Raw genomic sequence first — 18,874 nt, 5'->3', positions numbered from 1 at the left:
GATGGCGCTGTTTCGCAGCCTGAAAGTGGCCAAAATCATATTTTCCCCAAATATTTTTGCGTATCTTTTTATTTTTTATAAGAACAAATGACATACTTATTTTTTATTTTAAAATCATGATATTACATCAATACCTACACATGTTGAAAAAAATAAATTTGTAGGCATCATCAGTGTAGTTATGATAGTATTTAATAGGTGGCGCTAAAAAATCGAGGTACCTACGATTCTTAGTATGAAGTGTAAATCCTTAATCCTTGGTTATGTAAACAAACTAAAAATAACATCTCATGAAATGCAAGTTAGCATTTGTCAGTTGTTTCAAGTGTAATTAATTATTTAGTTATTTTTATGCAAAAACTTCAGTTTATAACATGAGCTAGTTAAACCAAGATGAAGTTAAACTTACTAAATGATCCCTTGTTGTAATTTAGAGATATTAATTATAAGTTGTAGCTGTTTCTTGGCTAACTTAGGTCATAAAACATCTCTTGAGACTCCTACTGGCTACATAGAACTCACAGACTGGTAAATATGGTAATTGAATAGGTACCTAATTTTCTCGGATGCTTAAGATGAATAATACGAATTGATCCTAAATTACATTATAGGTAAGATTATTTAATATTGGTACCTAAGTACATACATAATTTAACCTTTGGTATGCTTAGGACTCTTAGGAGCAGATCTGATCCAGTGTCATCTTTTCAATTTAAGATTAGCAGTTAAGTTCATAAATGCATGTACATTTCTTAGAAATAAACAGATAAACAGATTAAATTTTAAAATTTTAATTTTTTTTTAAGACGATACGGTAGGGGTCAATTCTCCATACAAACGCTCTCGACTATTTCCTCCCTGGTTTTTGAAGATAGAGCAATGATTTTTTCAACACAGATTGTTATTATTTTTATTTGTGTCGGACCGTTTTGATTTTTTTGATATTCTGCTTTTTAAAGATTCTAGAGCCAATCAAAAATTTCCAAAAACGGCCTTTTTCATTGTGGCGCAAAAAAAGGTGTGATACTCAAGATTGGTAACAATTAACCAAAAAAACTAAACGGTCCGACATCGATTATTTCATTGTTATTCAGATTCTCAAATTTCGTTCCGATTGATTAAGTTTTGAAGGAGGAAAGAGTCGAGAGCGGAACCTCGATTTTAAAGATTTTTTTGAAATATCTTTTGACTGAGTTGTTCTTAATGGACAATTTTTTTTTTCGATAAATCTAGTTAATAACACTTGTATATTTAACTAAAATTCCCAAGTTGAAATGGGGGCTCCTTTCCATTTTAGCATTTTCGCTACCGTATCCTCTTAACGAAATCATTTATTAATTTTATGTCACTCATACAAGCATAGTACGCGTTCACCTACACGAGCTTAGACTGTGTGCTAGGAACGCGCCTCTTTCATATATTTGAACGTCAGTGTTCCAGGTGTGGCACTACGCTATAGGCTCAAAAGCGATCACGTTTTTAATTTCTTTTTGTTTGTAGTCTGCTTCTTTACTACTCATAAAATGTTCATTGACGTAACTTCCCTTTTGCACACTTCACTTGTCTTCGTCGTTTTAGATCTGTGTCGCAGCGTGAGTAAAGAAAGCTGCGTCAATTAAGGCTTCTCAAGTTGTCACATAATAACCCACAATTACCTAGGCACCTACGTAAAGCTACATTCTTAAAGCGAAGATAGACTGGCTAAGAAGTTGCATGCAATTTTCATTACATTGCAGTGTCTGGCCAGACTTTTGAATGCAGCTAAAACTTGGTAGCCGGCAATGTACTCGCAACTCGCTTTAGATGCTTAGAAATAATTTAGATAGGTACTTATATGTCTCGTAGTATTGTTATGTCGAGTTCATATGTGTACATTTTTTCACTTTGTTATCTATGTCGAGTTCATATGTGTACATTTTTTCACTCGTTGCAACAAGGTGAAAAAATGTACACATATTTATGAAGACTGTACATATCTACTGTTTTAAGAGGTATCATATGAAAGTCATATAAAGGTACCTACGGTATGTAACTATTAACTACAGTTAAAAAAACTAATTTGCGCGACCATAGTATGTTGGTTTTTCAGGGATTATTCTTTATAATGTTAACCGATTTAAACAATTTTTACTTTATTGGAAAGAAGATGATTTACGTAACATCTTGTATTAATTTGAAGCCTTTATACATCCGCAAAGGTGGGTAAATTAAAAGTAAAAATCTGAAAAGTTTTTTGTGAATTAAAAAAAAAGTTTTCAAGATACAAACACGATTATATTTTTCCTGTAATATTTAGCATAAAAACAATGTTTACTAAAATTTTCATAATTTGTCGTTGGTAAACTTCGGAGATAAGGGGGGGGGGGAACGGTATTTTTTTTTACATTTTCCTTCAAAATTCTTTTTTTTTCCACAACAAAAAATTATAAAAAATAGTTTTTTTACGTTCAATTTGAGCTCTTTCTAACGATACCCCACTTGATCTAGTAACTTGAAATTTTTAGTTTGCCCCCCTTTCATTTTGGCCATTTTCTACAATTAAAATAAATAAATTTAAAAAAAAATTGTACCTTCTATTTGTAGAGGTTCACAATGTTCACAACTATTCCAAATTTCAAGTTGATAGCATTAGTAGTTCTCGAGATATTTAGGAATGTGACAGACGGACAGACAGACGGACAGAGTCGCACCATAAGGGTTCCTGTTGTACCTTTTTGGTACGGAACCCTAAAAATGGTTAGGTTCAGTCAACCAATTTGAACCCTAGGCCACTCTACAACCATGTCAAAATGACAAGCAGTAAGAGATTTCTTACAATCTAATTTATAACGTCACTATGACATACTTCTACAGTGGCCTCTCTTCCAATTGATTGACTGTAAGTACATTAAACTATTAACAGGTACCTACTATTGGCACTAACCTGTTGCTCATATACTATGTAGATTGAAACACCAAGTCACCGTTTGCAAAAGACAAAACTATAGAAACTAGCACTTCTTTCTTTTCATTTTAAGATCTTATATCCGAGTAATCCGAGACACTGAGTCATTAGTCATCATTTACCTACATTCTTTACAGGTTTCATTTAAAACTGAAATATCATTAATATCACTTTCATGAAAAATGAGCAATTATATTATTCATTTTCTCATTGGATCGTTGTCCAAATACCTTTGAGTTCGTGAACTCAGTCAGACACATAAGTAGGCGAGACGACTAAAAAAACTAGTTAGTCCGTCAGTTAGATTTTCAAAGAATTTTAGACAAGTATTTTTTCTTTTTTCTCGTAAACGAAAAATGACGACGGTACAGTGCGTTGAAGTTTCCCGTGACGTCATGCCTAGGTACAATTTTTACTTAGACGTGACGTCACAGGCCCCCACTCCGGAACTTTGATGCTCTATATCTTTGTGTTTTTTCATTAATTAGAAATAGCGAAAAATAAGTGTTCAGTATTTTTGGACGATCTAAGTGACGGACTAAACAGAATGCCATTTTTTATGTAGTCGTCATCCCTATTACGTACGTGTTGCATAAAAATCTGTTACAATCAGTATTTTGCTACCTAACACTATTATTTTGCACATGACCGCTCTCTATAGATGATCCTAGTCCAGGGTCGAGCTATCGCAAATATCGCAATAATGCAAACATCAAACATAATGTAAGGCCAATTCTGCAAACAACTATGTAAACTGACACTTATCGAGCAAATACTACAGACAGCGTATCCAAAGTGACAGTATGCCACGCTATGTAGCGATCGAAACGCAATATAGCTCTCTCGCGCTATAGAAGAGCGATAGAAAGAGATAGCCTACGAATCGTAAGCGATTAATGACTTTGACTAGGCACTCTCAACCAAGTTGGCTTATACTTGAAGCTTATTTTGACGTGCTAAAGTATTGTATCTCTCAGTATGTTAAGTGTAAAGTGAAGTAATTCTCGAGTGCACTGGGCCTATGAAAGAGACAAATCACGGCACTGGTTTGAGCAATCATTAGGTAAATAATTTAAATACAAATATATTTGTTCTGCAAGACTTCAGGGTTTTTAACGTGTCAATAAACATTGACGAGGTAACTAGCAAATATTATGGTAATGTAAGGTGATCAGGTGCCGTAGCCGAATGGCATTTCTGCGACGCGAAACGAAAACGAAACGCCGCGAAAGGTAGTCTGACTCTGTCGCGCCAATACGGACGAGCGATAGATATCTACTACCGTTTCGTTTCGTGAGCGTTTCGTGAGCATTTGTGCCATTCGGCTACGCACCCAGAGGTCTACTCAACGACAGGTACTCCCTGTTATAACATAATCAAACAGGGTAACAGAGATGTAGTAGTGCGAAAAGGGTTTCCTTCGTATTTTTCCGGAAACGTTCGTATTTGTCATTTTTATTTTTATTTATTAAGGTCTGCCAACAGCGGTTACAATGATACATGGTTAGGTATTATTGCACAACTAATTATAGGCAAACACCACTTGTGTAATCTTAAGTTAAATTAACATTGAGTAGTTAAAAAAACCGGCCAAGAGCGTGTCGGGCCACGCTCAGTGTAGGGTTCCGTAGTTTTTCATATTTTTCTCAAAAACTACTGAACCTATCAAGTTCAAAATAATTTTCCTAAAAAGTCTTTATAAAGTTCTACTTTTGTGATTTTTTTCATATTTTTTAAACATATGGTTCAAAAGTTAGAGGGGGGGACGCACTTTTTTTTCCTTTAGGAGCGATTATTTCCGAAAATATTCATATTATCAAAAAACGATCTTAATAAACCCTTATTCATTTTTAAATACCTATCCAACAATATATCACACGTTGGGGTTGGAATGAAAAAAATATCAGCCCCCACTTTACATATAGGGGGGGTACCCTAATAAAACATTTTTTTCCATTTTTTATTTTTGCACTTTGTTGGCGTGATTGATATACATATTGGTACCAAATTTTAGCTTTCTAGTGCTTACGGTTACTGAGATTATCCGCGGACGGACGGACAGACAGACATGGCGAAACTATAAGGGTTCCTAGTTGACTACGGAACCCTAAAAAAGGAAACTGAAACATGCTGTAGTTTTACAATTTCGAAACATAAACTGCACTGAAGTACTTACATGCATTAAGACAAGAAAAGAAGATACAATTTGCATAACTACCTATATATCTATAGTCATGCTAGTTCAATCATTTGTCATGAGACTGACTGAAAAAGCATGACACGTTCGTACGTTTCCGTAACAATACGAAGGCAAATCTTTTCGCACTACCCCCTCAGGTGGCAGAGCTACAAGTTGCATAGGGGAGAAGTGGCGCGGGGCAGGGACCGGCTCCCGGACCCCGTGCGACGATATACCTAAATCTTATACTTTTAAACGAGCAATTCTTGTATATTTATTTATTTATTTATATATATATTTATTTACACTGACGATCTCGGAAACCGCTCTAACGATTTCGCAGAAATTTGTTATATGGGGGTTTTTGGGGGCGAAAAATCGGTCTAACTTATCCTTAGGTCCCGGAAAACGCGAATTTTCGAGTTTTCATGCGTTTTTCTTCGCGCGCCATCTCGTGTGCAGTAGTTGTACTGTTAAGACAGAATTCTTTCGGTCGATGTAAGTACTATTTATTGCAAACACTAGATGGCGACACAGGTCAAGGCTAAAACGAATAGAAAATACACTATTTGAGTTTTTGTGGCGAAATGCGCGCCATCTCGTGTGGAGTAGTTGTGTTGTTAAGGCTGAGAATTCTTTCGCTCGATGTAGGTACTATTCATTTTTGAACTAGATGGCGACACATGTCAAGGATACGAAACAGAACCGAGCGAAGCTCGGTTGCCCAGATATATATAAATAAAACCGTCTAAAACTATATCTAGCTTCCTCATACTTGCACGAACCATTCGTCATTAAACAAGGACGGCATTCAGTAAAGGTTCAACACCTTCAACTTCAAAACAACTTGAAATATGACCCAATTTGATTGGACCATCCGCCTGCCATATTTGAGACACGTGTTTAAAAACCGTCTTTTTTGCAAAAATTGTACTGTAATATGTTAAAAAAAGAGATATAAGTGTAAATAAATGTATATTTAAGACCCTGAATGACTTTTTTCTCCAATTTACTGTTTTTTTGCCTAAATAAAGTTACTTTAATAAATGGAAGTGGAAAATGTAGCCATCTGATATTTGATCGAGTCTAACAAAATTCACATAAATGGAATGTATTTTTTTTCTATGGAATGATTTTAGCCGTTTCATAATGAATCCAGTGATATATGGTTTATGCACAACATCCCTACATTTTTTGAGTAATTATAATTTTTGTAACATATGTAACATTCGCGATGACCACCCGTGAGGGCCCCGCCACTCAAGGGTAAACTTTTTCTGTCATTTTATCGGTATCCTTGCCACTCAACAGCTTTTTATTTCAAGTCCGGCTCCCGGTTACCTGCCACTTTACGTGCGGTCGGCTCCCGGATTTCGCCACCTGAAGGGCTACATCTGTTTAGCTTGACAAAAATGAGAAGAATTGAAAGTATTTTTTTTTAGTCTAAGAATAGAAAATAATAGGGGCGCCACCGTCATTGTATGAGAAAAGTAAGTGTTGCCATGATAAAAAAAAAAACATTTTTACGCTGTATGGCAAGCTAGGTACGGTAGGTAAGTAATACTCTTAAATAAAACAATTCGTTTGTAAATAAACTTTGCCATATATTAAATACAGAGGTCAACAATGGGTAACAGAGTGTCATTTGAGCTGGCTGCTCATAAGAATTTGACACCGCCTATAATGTTCACCGGACGGCCCTTGTACTTCTTCGATATATCCGCTTCGATCTAAAAAAAGGAAATAAAATAAATCATATTATTTATTACGACACCATTGTAAATACTCTCCTTTTTATTCAAAACTGGATGAGAAAGTTGCAAGTTGTAGGTTCTATTTAATAACTCATGTAGAAATATATAAAGTAACTGAGTTGACCGTGACGTCACTCAATTCGATTTCATATAAATTCCATACTAACAAGTCGTTCAAATTCATTTTGACAGTTCTTAAAAAGAAGCTGATTTAACTAGGAGGCAAGTAGCCTATTAGAACCAGAAGCAATACAACGTGATCCTGGAAGACTAGTACATAATTATGTTCCCAGGACAGCATTATATTCCAATCACTGTTTTGTCATGTGTATGAAAGTTTTTAATAAGTTACCAAAATCTTTAAGAGAGCTACCTGTACATAGATTTAGAAATAAGTTGATGCAGTTGCTGACTGAAAAGAGCTATTACAGTGTAAAAGATTTCCTCTTTGAAGATATACAGATAGAATAGTAGTTAATTTAAGATTTTTGCATGCTAGTACAACCTGTATAGTACAAATAGCAGAATAAGCAACCAAATGTCACCTACCAACTAAGACACTAATGTACCTACTTATTCTTCGCAAATAAACTTACTTACTTACTTACTTACTTAAATATTTCGGATGCGAGCGATGAGGGCTGCCACCTCGGGCCGCAAGCTTTGTGCGCGCGCTATAGCCACCTCTCTCTGTTGTATGGCGCGCGCTGCGAGACCGGCTAGCTTGTCGCACACTACCATCTAGACTACATGTTAAGGTTATTTCAGTACCTGTTCTTGTAAAGTCCGGCTGCGAGCGATGAGGGCTGTCACCTCGGGCCGCAAGCTTTGTGCGCGCGCTATAGCCACCTCTCTCTGTTGTATGGCGCGCGCTGCGAGACTGGCTAGTTTGTCGCACACTACTATCTAGACTACATGTTAATGTTATTTCAGTACCTGTTCTTGTAAAGTCCGGCTGCGAGCGATGAGGGCTGTCACCTCGGGCCGCAAGCTTTGTGCGCGCGCTATAGCCACCTCTCTCTGTTGTATGGCGCGCGCTGCGAGACTGGCTAGTTTGTCGCACACTACTATCTAGACTACATGTTAATGTTATTTCAGTACCTGTTCTTGTAAAGTCCGGCTGCGAGCGATGATGGCTGTCACCTCGGGGCGCAAGCTTTGTGCGCGCGCTATGGCTACCTCTCTCTGCTGTATGGCGCGCGCTGCGAGACCGGCTAGCTTGTCGCCCACTACTATCTAGACTACATGTTAAGGTTATTTCAGTACCTTATCTTGTAAAGTCCGGCTGCGAGCGATGATGGCTGTCACCTCGGGGCGCAAGCTTTGTGCGCGCGCTATGGCTACCTCTCTCTGCTGTATGGCGCGCGCTGCGAGACCGGCTAGCTTGTCGCCCACTACTATCTAGACTACATGTTAATGTTATTTCAGTACCTGTTCTTGTAAAGTCCGGCTGCGAGCGATGAGGGCTGCCACCTCGGGCCGCAAGCTTTGTGCGCGCGCTATAGCTACCTTTCTCTGTTGTATGGCGCGCGCTGCAAGACCGGCTAGCTTGTCGCACACTACTACCTAGACTACATATGTTAAGGTTATTTCAGTACCTGTTCTTGTAAAGTCCGGCTGCGAGCGATGAGGGCTGCCACCTCGGGGCGCCAGCTTTGTGCGCGCGCTATAGCTACCTCTCTCTGTTGTATGGCGCGCGCTGCGAGACCGGCTAGCTTGTCGCACACGACTAGCTTTTGTTTTAGCTGTTCTGTCAGCATGTCTACGTATCTGTGAAGAAATGTTAACGTAAAGGATTCGATTTGGAAGATATAAGAAAATGTATATATTAACCACTTTCTTCATACGAAACTTGTAGATTTAGTGATCAGTTAGCATTGTGCAAATGATTCCTGCAATAACATATATACAATGTATTATTATCATTATAAATTAGAGACATAAGTAAAAACTACCTACTTTGTTGCTTACCATAAGGACGACGAATAAACTATTAGTGCTTTTACTTTTTATGCTTAAGCTATAATGGCTACCTTTTGCTTTTGCTTGCAGCGCCAGCAATTACTAAAAACGAACTCTCATAAGTTTCAGTAAGTACTAGCTAGCCAACAGAGCGACAGCTGACTTTGAAATCGTCTGTTGGAAGAGCAAGAAGCACAGTGTGTCTATACTCCTCTCGCACAGCCGCATTTTTGCACAGAAGAGTGGATCGCGCTTTTGCTGATATATGTATGCGTAATGAGTGAGACAGATATAGTAAGAGTGAAACAAAGTACCTAGGCGAGTGTTTGACGTTGTGCAAATGGTTGGTGGCAGTGAGACGCGCAGTGCTGGCTTGAGCGGTGGCTAACATGGCGGCCAGGGCATCGGGACTCTCTGTAGGCAGCTGTTGAAAGAGCGAGAAGGACAGTGTGTCTATCCTTGTCTCACACCGCATCTTTACTAAGAGTGAGACAGATATAGTGAGAGTACCTAGGCGAGTGTTTGACGTTGTGCAAATGGTTGGTGGCAGTGAGACGCGCGGTGCTGGCTTGAGCGGTGGCTAACATGGCGGCCAGGGCATCGGGGCTCTCTGTAGGCAGCTGTTGGAAGAGCGAGAAGGACAGTGTGTCTGTGCTCGTCTCGTAGAGGCGCATCTTGAGGAAGGATTCGAGCTGTGAACAAGGAAATAAATTAGTGCCTGGAAGATATGTTAAAGTAAAAAAAATACTAGGATATCACAATTCGTTACGTAGCTAGAGGGAGTCTAAACCATCATAAACCAATTGGGGTAGAGAACTCTTTGTGTAAAACATATTGGTTCAAGAGGCCTTAGACGTAACGAAGTGTGAAAAAATCATATACTACTCATGTCAATACTTAGGTATTGCTGAGGGTGCGGAGAATTAGGTTTGGCGACGCCAACACTTCAAAATTTCAAAATATAGTAGCTAGAGCGTCTCTATTCAAAAAAATTAAAGCTAAAATGATTTTGGCCAGTCAGTAACCAAAAGTCGCATTTCTGGACCGATTCTCGTCAAACTTTGTTTGTTCAACAGCCCACAGTGGTAGTACTGACCTCGACCAGCTGGTCTATGACCTGGTGGCGGGTGCTGGGGTTGTCGAGCAGTGATACAGGTGATGCAGGTGACAGTGGTAGTACTGACCTCGACCAGCTGGTCTATGACCTGGTGGCGGGTGCTGGGGTTGTCGAGCAGTGATACAGGTGATGCAGGTGACAGTGGTAGTACTGACCTCGTCCAGCTGGTCTATGACCTGGTGGCGGGTGCTGGGGTTGTCGAGCAGTGATACAGGTGATGCAGGTGACAGTGGTAGTACTGACCTCGACCAGCTGGTCTACAATCTGGTGTCGGGTGCTAGGGTTGTCGAGCAGTGATACAGGTGATACAGGTCACAGTGGTAGTACTGACCTCGACCAGCTGGTCTATGACCTGGAGCCTCGTGCTGGGGTTGTCGAGCAGTGATACAGGTGATGCAGGTGACAGTGGTAGTACTGACCTCGACCAGCTGGTCTGTGATCTGAAGCCTCGTGCTAGGGTTGTCGAGCAGTGATACAGGTGACAGTGGTAGTACTGACCTCGACCAGCTGGTCTGTGATCTGAAGCCTCGTGCTAGGGTTGTCGAGCAGTGATACAGGTGACAGTGGTAGTACTGACCTCGACCAGCTGGTCTATGACCTGGAGCCTCGTGCTGGGGTTGTCGAGCAGCGTGAGCGCGTCGCGGCCGCGCGCGGCGCCGCCCGCCACGCCCGCCGCCTCCACCACGATGCCGGACTCCTCCAGCGCCACGGACGCTAGTTCGCTTGATATGTCCTGAAAATATACTAATCCTTTGTACTTTTATCTTTTTTATCGTGAAAAAACTGATCAGTGATTGGTCCTATCGTAATGTAAGACTGATGATGGAAATAGTATAAAAAGCCATGAAAAACCATAAGATTTAACAATATGTGCGGCATTTTGTCACTCATATCCAGAGGTGGCAAAAATCAAACGTCAATAGAGTTGGAATATTAAGTTTTATCGACTATCGATTAAACTGATATTATCATTATCAGTACATATATTGTTGAGTTGTTTTCCTCGTAAGTAAGACAAGGATACTTCTATATCCATTTGATGACTGTTTTTCGTTTTGTATTAACCATTAGTTTCAAACGTGAATTAGTTGCAAAAGGGCTAGTGACAGAAATGGTAATCAAATGTAAATAGCTAATCAGAGGTCAATGTTAAAGTCAGAAATTTAAAAGGTGTATGAATTTATCGATAGCTGAAAATGTCGATAAAATTTAACGTTCCAACTCTATTGACGTTTGATTTTTGCCATGAGCAATTCCGCCCTCTGCTCATATCTATTCATGTCTAAATTTGTATTTCACTAGGAATCGCGCGAAAGGCCGAGTCATTGATAGTGTATACTCTTTTTACTAGGGTTAAGAATATTAGTTATTTTTATTGTGTAGTTTGTCTTTTTAGGTAAGTGCTACAGATATTCAGTATTCGACTGAATAATAGCGTGCGTAGCCGAATGCACAAACGTTCACGAAACGAAACGCTCGTAGATATCTATCTCTATTGCTCTTGCGTATTGGCGCGACAGAGCCAGACTACCTTTCGCGGCGTTTCGTTTTCGTTTCGCGTCGTAGAAATGCCATTTCCCGAATGTCCGTAGCATTGCAAGGCAATAGTTTACCAGGTCAATAGTCGGAGCGCTGCCGATGTTGCCCCAGTCTATCTCGCCTGTGTCGCCGTCCCCAAAGACCCCCGCGTCGCCCGCGTCAGCACCAAAGTCTATGCCGCCGCCATCGCCGAAATCAATCTAAAAGTGAAATATACATAAATAAAAAACATTTTGAGCAATTTCTAAAAAATATACGGTATTTAATTATTTACATCTCAAGAGCTGGCCCGATTGGAATTAGTAAATGAAAATATCTGTGTGACATATTAACTATGTAATAAAATAGTGGCTCTTGACAGTTACAACGATACCGATTCAGGTGCCACTAATACAATCAAAGATTTGTTTATTCCATTAATGTCAACTTTCGTGAAATGACCAGGACAAATGTTTTTTCCTCAGGGTAAAAAGAGTTCTGAATTCAGAATAAAACATAAAATCACAGAACATTTTTAACTTTATCCTAATGTGGCATGACAGGGTAAAATTTTCAATAATTTCTGATTATTAATCTTTTATGGTTTAAGAACTTTATTCTCATAAAGAATTTACAAAATTCACTTATATGAGAACACAATATTTTATAAATACTTAAAACAAACGTGCAGACTTGATAAATAATAACAAACATTTATACTACAACAATGCTTCTAAAGAATGTAGGTAGAAACAACTAGTTGACCGGCTCAGATAACTTAAAACGCACCAACCAGTTAGCGACCAGCCTGTTATTCCCAACATTTGCATATTGCATAGTGCTCGCATTAGCATTATAGTGGACCAATATGAGAGGCGTCTTCAGTTAGGCATAATACGTAAAGATCTCGCTGTCAAGTTACGCTGGTATCATTTTTTCTCCGCAGCCTTCGTGAAAATAACTTGGTGTGTGTCAGTGAGCTACGAAACGATAGCGTGGAGTCGGTAATTTGTTGCAATTTGTAAGATTTGATTTTGATTTGTGTGTATACATATTCAAGTAATACGAATTAGCAGTACCTAATTATTTTCATTTAAAATGTTTGTGTATGTATTTGTTTTATTTTTGCTTGATTGTTTTTTTTTTTTTTTTTTTTTTCGTAATTTTGTGAATATGTATATCCATGCTTATTATTATTTATTTATTTTTATAGAAAATTTACGTGCATTATTTTTATTGTTTCGTAGCTTTATGAAATTAAATTGCTATACTTACATTTATTTTAAGTAGAATATTAAGTATAATATTTAATTTTAATTTTATTTTTATTTATTAGGTATAAGTACTGTATCATAATGTATTTTATTTTATAAATATATTTCATAAGACCATTACAATTGCTGACATAGGTATTTATGCTTTATTTGCGGACATGGTATTTGCGTAACAAATACACACGCGTGATATTATAATATTATTCAATATTATCATTATTAATTATATAAAACTTAAGATGTTTTTTAAAACTAGTCATAGATTTAGATTCTTTTATATCCTTGGGCAGTTTATTGTAAAGCTGAGCGCCCTCATAAACTAGACTCTTTTTACCATATTTTGTCCTTGCTGGCCGTAAAACTAGGTGGTCCGCGTTGCGTAATTTAATCCTTTGTGAATGATGTTTTTGTGTGAAATCTATGTGTGATTTTATATTTTTATGAACTATTTTTCGTACTAACAGACACGTGTAATATATATATGATTGAGTGATATTCATGATTTTTAACTCTCTATAGACTTTTCGAGTTGGTGTTCGGTAGTTATAATTAAATAAAACTTTTATCAGGATATTTTGAGCTCTTTGTACTTTAGCTAGATTACTGTTTGCTGCTGCGCCCAGATCTCGACCAAGTAATCTATGTGGGGTTTTATTAATGAATTGTATATTAGGTACTTTACTTTCTGCGGAAGGCAACGCGATATACTGCGAATAGCACCCGTGAGGGAGGTTAGTTTTGATCTTATTTTTTCAAGGTGAGGCTTCCAGGTTAAATGTCTGTCCATAGTTAGGCCAAGGTACTTTTCACTTGTCTTTAAATTTATATTTTTATTGTTTATAAATGGTGGTACGTGTTCGTCAATTTTCTTATTTATTGCTGCGAATATAACATAGTTGGTTTTATCGATGTTAATGGTAAGTAAGTTTGCTCGGAACCACGTGTTTAGAATATCCAGATCATTTTGTATATTTATAAGAATATGTTCGATTTTACGACCAAAGTAAAAAAGACACGTATCGTCAGCATACAGAGACAGTTCTCCTTTAAGCCCCAGGTTCTGTATGTCGTTGATATAGATGAGGAATAGGAGCGGCCCTAGAATCGAGCCTTGGGGTACGCATATGTGATAAGTTTTGGGCTACTCTGGCATTTGTCAATTTTTACTACCTGATGACGGTTATAGAGATATGATTTTAGTATTTCGTGGGCTTTTCCTGTAATTCCTATATCGTTTAGCTTAGTTAGTAGTTTGTCATGGGATACCGTGTCGAATGCCTTTCGAAGGTCAATAAATATTCCTATTGCTAGTTGTTTTTGGTCAATTTGAACTTTTAGTTTCGTGACTAAGTCAACTGTTGCTGACAAGGTATTTGATTTTTGTCTAAAACCATATTGTCTATCTGAAAGAATATTGTTAAACGTTAAAAATGTATTTATGCGTTCGTGTATTACTTTTTCGTAGATCTTAGAGATTACAGGTAGGACAGAAATAGGGCGGTAGTTCCCGGGATCTGTTTGTGTACCTGATTTAAAGATAGGTGTTACTTTAGCAGTTTTTAGGCTGTCGGGGAAGACTCCCTGCTCTAGACATTTATTGACACACATGGTAAGATTGTTGGCTATAATATCTTTGACAGATTTTATTAGTTTCGCGGTCAAGCCATCCAAGCCAGCACTAGTATTCGATTTTAGATTGGTTATAATCGCACTAATTTCTTCGGTAGTCACTGGTTCCAGTCGACAGAGAGACGCGGATTGCCGTGGTAGCGATGAAAATGAGGACGAAGCCAGGGTATGATCTACAGGTTTAATTTTCTCAGCAAGAGATGATCCGATGGTGGAGAAGTAGACGTTGAATTGCTCGCAGATGTCCTTTGTATTTGTATAGGTATTTGAAGCTATTTCCAGTTTTTCCAGTGGTTTTGTACCCTTTGTTTTATTGACAGTAAGATCATTAATTAACGACCACATTTTTTGAGGTTTTTTGTTACAATCTTTGAAACATTTGTAGTAATAGGTTTTCTTTGCTTCTTTTATATTTAAAGCTACTAGCTTTTTTTGTTTGTCAAAGTCTTGTTTTAGTTTTTCGTCTTCTTTATTATGTTTCAAAGCTTGCCATAGTGTATTTCTTATGTCTATATCCTTTATTATTTCTTTATTTATCCACTCCTGTTTAGGTGGGTTAAGGATTTTGTATTTGGTAGTTCTACTTTTATTTAGACATTCTGTAAGTTTCTCTGTGAGTCGTTCAAAATCATCGTCATGTGAATTGATTTCACCAACATTTTTGTAAAATATCGTATAATCTGTAGCTGTATATTCAACTTTTTTCCTAATAGGTGGCTGGTAGTTCTTTACCTCGCAGTATATTTGTTTGTGATCCGCAAGTTCAGAATCAGTGATCGAAAGGTGAAAGTCGTGCTGTTTTATATTGGTGCATACGTGATCCAGGATGGTTTTGGTTGTTGAAGTTTCGCGAGTGCAAAACATTGAGTCAATCTTATTTAGTATTATTATGCTGTTTTGCTTGAGGGTTTGCTTGTAATCTCTGACGGTTGAGTTTGGCTTGAGTAGGTCGTAGTTAAAGTCACCAAAAACCAGTAGCCGTTTTCTTTTCTGTAGTTGTCCTGTATACTCTTCAAGGAATTGGGTGGAGTTTGTGCGCTCTGGTTTGTAAACGCAGCCTATATCTAAGGAGAACTTCTCGATGTGAATCCAAATAAAATGATTGTCATTTATAGTATGCTCTTCAATAAATTTGTGTTTTAGGTTTTTGTGTATAAAAATAGAAACGCCTCCTCCTCTTGTGTTTTCCCTGTAATTGTAGTAGTGTTCGTAGCCTGGGAGTTGTAGTCGTCTAGCTTCATCTTCGTCCTTTATCCACGTCTCGGTTAGAGCAACAACATGGATCGTGGTTTGGAAGGAGTCTAAGACACATTTCAGTTCGTCGAATTTGCCAGGGCTTATAATGCTTCTAACGTTTGCGTAGAAGCATTTAAGTGATTTCTTAGTAGTAGTTATTTCCGAGTATTTAGTTGCGATCTGGTAAGTAATATTGGTATTTAATATCTTTAACTTTGTACAGTACTCGTCTCCGTGTCCGTTCCCATCGAGTTTTTTGGCCCGGAAGACATAATTTTTGGTACGCCTTTGACGTACTTAATATACAAGTTGGTCTCACCGTTGGATGTTCGGGTTTGTAGTTCTTCTTGCACATTTTTTAGGTATTCTCTCTGATGAGGAGTTTGGTCAGAGTAGATTTTAACGTTTTGTGCTTTGATTTTGTATTTGTTCCGGAGAATGCTTTTTACTGGCGCCTCAGATGAGAAACTGGCCTTTATTGGACGAACTTTATTTTCCACATGTTTACCTAAGCGGATGGTATTTAGGGGTTCGGGTAGTCATTACATATTATTTTTATAATCTTATCCACTTCATTTTTGTCATAGGCATCTCTGTCTGATGTCTCAGGACCTGCTTCTGGGATACCAACTATTATAAGGTTTCTGCCTCGGATGGATCGCTGTTGGCATTCTGCGATCACGTTATTGTAACAGTCAGGTGTCAGTGTTCCGGAACCTTGTTGAATATTTGTTCTTAACGACTGCAGGTCCGTCTCAATTTGCTTTGTTTTATTTTCGGCAGCGTTAACGGATGCGGTCAAATTTATTATATTAGTTTTTAAGTGGCTTTGTTCAGTGGAAATAGCGTCGATGCTGTTGGATATGTTTGTAATTTGGTTTTTGATAGTACTTACGTCCTGGCAGAGAGTTGCGATATTTTCTGTTTGGGTTTTGGTAGAAGATTTCAAAAGCGACATCATCTCAGCCAGCTGGTTTTTTAGGTCTCCCATTTCTGTTAATATGTCGTCTGAGACATCTGTCATCTTTCGTTTATTACGAAAAGTTACCTTTTGGGTATCTAGTTCCGAACTCGCTGCGAGGTTGGGCTGTGATCCGCTAAGTGGCTGGCTATCGCTAATACCGCCTCCATCCGGTGAGCGTAGTATTAAACTCATTGTAGCTCCTTGGCGCTTGAGGTGTCGAAGTCGAGTTAGCGAGATAAGGAATACTTTGTTAGTCACTTGGATATGAGCCTTAAAGCGCTTGGGATAAAGTTCACTGTAGAAAAACTGTACTTTTGATTTATTTTAATAATATTTAAAACACGTCTGAACTGAACTGCACGCTCGCTCGCAATCTCTTCACTTCTCGATCTTTTGCCAGTTAAAGTGTCATAATTGGTATTTTTTTTAAATAAACAAAATAATACCTTATCACCAGCACCATCTTCATCCTCCAACTCTATATGCACTGGGTCAGGCTCGACAGCCAGCGGAGGCTCTCCGTAGCTCCATTCATACACCGTCACATTACCATGCTTCACCACAAACTGCAGCAACGGTAGCACCTCAGGAGCCTTGTCTCCGAGGGCATACTTGGTGAAGGCGGCATATAGGTCTATGCCGGGTTGGATTGGTTTTAAGGAGTTGCCGATCTGAAAGGAGATACAGTTATGGATTATTAGAACACTGCACAAAACACAATATTGTAGGCTCCCCCGGCATGTCCCTATGGAACAATCAGGTGTCAAGTTAATGTTACGGATACTAGAGGTTCCCTCTCCTAAATTCCCAAAACCACTATACAATACATATATATATAATATATATTGTTGGAGCATTCCATGATATAGTCTACTGTTGTCCCATGCCAATTTTCTGCAAAATGGCTTATGTAAGAGGATCTTTGTCTAGGGACTCTAGGGCAATATGCAGAATTATGCAAAGAAAAATTATTGCCTGCTTAGCATTTCATTTTTTTTCAGTCTCTAACTCTATATTGTTTATAACTTATTCAAAATGAACCATACATGAAACAGCCTAAATTAAAAATTGCATATATGCCATGCCACATACATCTTCATAGATCTCAGGCAGTTCCTTCAGCCGCTCCACCAGCTCTCTCTTAATCTTGTCTCCCTGGATGCCGAGCTGCCTGCACTGTGCGAGGAACTCCGACTTCATTGATGCCTCGTTCTTTAAGTGGTCTGCATGCTTCTTTTCATACTCCTTGAATATATAATGAAAATATGTTAAACATACATGGCAATCAGTTTTTTTTTTTGTAGGTTTTTATACTTGTTTGTGTCATAAATAGGCAAATAAATTAACAGTTAAGTTAAATATGTATTAATATGACTTTACTACTTAGTTTACATTAAATTAGATTTTGAAAAATTTATATAAACAATATTAACTTTTTATCAAATACATTTAATCACCTTCATTTTTAAACACCTAAAACTTCTATATCTAACAAGTATACAAGAACACTTACACCTTGCAATTGCTCCTCCTTAGCTATTTGTTTCTTCAAACTTGGAATCTCATAGTTAATATTCCTGACTAACATCTGTGCTGCCTCTGCCAAGTACAAGTTTTCTTTTTCATAGCTCTTTACCACATCCAGCCAGTCCTTCATTCTCTGAGACCCATACCTACCAAAGAGGTTCTTAGTATCTGCTTCAGTTTCTTTTAAAATCTCTATGATCTTCTGGCAATGGAAATAGTTGATGTAGCTGCCTGAAAGTAAAGCAGCTATGTCCTGGTGTGCTGGCATATTCTGAATGGCATTGTTTATTTTTTCTCTAACGGCTATGATGTTTTTCTGCCATTCCTTATTCACGTGCCGACGGCTGACCAGCCAGTCTTGTAATTTTCCTATATTTATGTCGATGGGTATGTTGCTTTCCTATAAACATTTTATAAGGTTAATAAGTGAAAGGAACAAATGTTATAAGTATTTTAAAGAATAGAGGTTGAGAGAATGAGAGAGTTGTAACTTACGTCCATGTTAATTAATTCTTCTTGTTTTCTTCATAAAATAAATAAATTTAATAATAATCCTCGTAAACCAGATGTTATTGTGATGTGTTGACGTAAACGTGACGTGTTAACAAAAGTTTTGACATATTCTAAATGTTACCATGCTATAATTATTATTTCCACATAAAATACATAAAAGACGGTCAGTTTTAAAATACAATAAACTTAATTTGATCTTTTTTTGAATATTGTATTTTCAATTATTTTAATTTAAATTTGTTTTGAATAAATTGTTT

At 37.8% G+C, this 18,874-nt stretch overlaps 1 protein-coding gene across 1 annotated transcript; it reads right to left on the bottom strand.

Moving 5' to 3' along the window:
* Positions 1-6,706: 6,706 nt before the first annotated feature.
* Positions 6,707-18,738, bottom strand: LOC125240899 (CDK5 regulatory subunit-associated protein 3). The gene is made up of 9 exons (XM_048149064.1): positions 18,600-18,738; positions 18,091-18,504; positions 17,670-17,822; positions 17,024-17,248; positions 11,570-11,695; positions 10,534-10,689; positions 9,350-9,531; positions 8,476-8,647; positions 6,707-6,853 (listed from the first exon to the last, which is right to left on the bottom strand). Exons 1-9 carry the CDS (start codon positions 18,603-18,605, stop codon positions 6,782-6,784), a joined length of 1,506 nt encoding a protein of 501 aa, XP_048005021.1. The 5' UTR covers positions 18,606-18,738; the 3' UTR covers positions 6,707-6,781.
* Positions 18,739-18,874: the final 136 nt, after the last annotated feature.

Source organism: Leguminivora glycinivorella, chromosome 2 (genome assembly GCF_023078275.1).
Source record: "Leguminivora glycinivorella isolate SPB_JAAS2020 chromosome 2, LegGlyc_1.1, whole genome shotgun sequence".
NCBI lineage: Eukaryota > Metazoa > Arthropoda > Insecta > Lepidoptera > Tortricidae > Leguminivora > Leguminivora glycinivorella.
This window is presented reverse-complemented; position numbering and strand designations above follow the sequence as displayed.

Coding starts and splice junctions, on each gene's coding strand:
- LOC125240899 (XM_048149064.1), bottom strand. Junction 17,249..17,669: donor TGCCTGAGATCTATGAAGAT/GTATGTGGCATG, acceptor ATCTCCTTTCAG/ATCGGCAACTCCTTAAAACC. Junction 8,648..9,349: donor AACGTCAAACACTCGCCTAG/GTACTCTCACTA, acceptor ATTTCTTCACAG/ATACGTAGACATGCTGACAG.